We start from the raw sequence: 1,481 nt of genomic DNA, 5'->3' as shown, positions 1-1,481 counted from the left end.
TTCTTTCTGGCCAATCTGGCATTTCTGGAGATCTTTTACTCTTCTACTGTTGCTCCCCTGGCTTTGGTCAACCTCCTGACCATGGGGAGAATACCCATCTCTTTCACTGGGTGTGGCACACAGATGTTCTTCTTTATCTTTCTGGGCAGTGCTGACTGTATCCTCTTGGGGATCATGGCTTATGATCGGTTTGTAGCAATCCGGGATCCCTTGCGTTACACCCTCATCATGAGATGGCAGCTGTGTGCCCAGCTGTCTGCGGGAGCCCTGGTCCTAGGTTTTATTCAAGCCTTACAATTGACAGTTCTCATTTTCCATCTGCCATTTTGTGGCCACAATGTTATCACTCACTTCTACTGCGATGTACTCCCAGTCTTGCGGTTGGCTTGTGGAGATACTCGAACACCAGAGGCCATGATCTTCATCGTCAGTGTCATCAGCCTTACCATTCCCTTTTCCCTGATCTCCATCTCCTACATCTTCATTGTGGCTGCCATTTTGAAGATCCGCTCAGCAGAGGGACGGCACAAAGCCTTCTCCACCTGCTCTTCTCATGTGACGGTGGTTCTCCTCGTTGCGGCAGCCTTATCTACTTACGCCCCAGCTCCAGCTACAACCTGGAAATGGGCCGTGTGGTGTCTGTGGTCTACACCTTTGTCACCCCTTTCTTGAATCCCTTGATCTACAGCATGAGAAACAAGGAGTTGAAAGATGCATTAAATAAGGTAGTGAAAAGACATTTACTGCATTAAGTATGTGGTGCATTCTGGGCTCATGTAGGTGGCAGGAAATAATTTTCTAGAAAATGATAAACCCAGGGATTAGATGACCTAATCTCTGAGGGACTAGATTTAACTTCCTTATGCCCCAGTTCCTATTTCTAGCTCCCAAGTACATGAACACCCATGAAAGTAGGATTGCCATTTAAAATACATGATAGTAAAATCTTTTTCTTTAGAGAGAGTTTTTTTATAGGGCACCTATGCTCACTGGAAAGACAGAGAAAGAAAGTGAGAAGTCACTTGTCTTTCCAGGTGGCATGGCTATGCTACAACCTCTTCCCCATTGTCCTCTGGGGATTGGGGGCATGCATGCACACATGCCTGGCTTGTGTTGAGTTTCAAGCCACCAGGTCCAGAACTTAAATGGCAGTTGGCCACGTGGGAGTCCAGTATCTTAACCACTATGCCACCTACTTGCCCTGAGATAGAAAAAAAAAAAAAATTTAGAGAAATTTTTGCTATGAGGAATCATACAGTTGCCAGAGAAACAGAAAGCAAGAAGTCACTCAACAGGGGGATGGCCATGCCACAATCCTTTCTCCTCGTTCTCCTCTCAAAGTTTTGGGCACCCACACCTGGTTTGAACTTTAGGCTGCCAGGTCCAAGACTCAAACCATGGTTAGCTATGTGGGAAACCAACGACATAACCCTTACGCCAACTGCTGGTCCCTAATAAACTTTTTTTTTTTTTTTTTTGAA

The 1,481-nt window shown here is 45.7% G+C and overlaps 1 protein-coding gene across 1 annotated transcript in view; it reads left to right on the top strand.

The window, feature by feature from the left end:
* LOC102487385 (olfactory receptor 10V1-like) overlaps window positions 1-752 on the top strand; it is a 17,406-nt gene extending 16,654 nt beyond the window's left edge. Inside the window, 2 exon segments of the mRNA XM_014587438.1 lie at window positions 31-571; window positions 574-752. Coding sequence (XP_014442924.1) covers window positions 31-571; window positions 574-752 — 720 coding nt within the window.
* Window positions 753-1,481: the final 729 nt, after the last annotated feature.

This window comes from Tupaia chinensis, unplaced genomic scaffold (assembly GCF_000334495.1).
Source record: "Tupaia chinensis unplaced genomic scaffold, TupChi_1.0 Scaffold000213_1, whole genome shotgun sequence".
Taxonomy (NCBI): domain Eukaryota; kingdom Metazoa; phylum Chordata; class Mammalia; order Scandentia; family Tupaiidae; genus Tupaia; species Tupaia belangeri.
The sequence above is the reverse complement of the archived record's forward strand: the minus strand, read 5'-3'. Positions and strand labels throughout refer to the sequence as shown.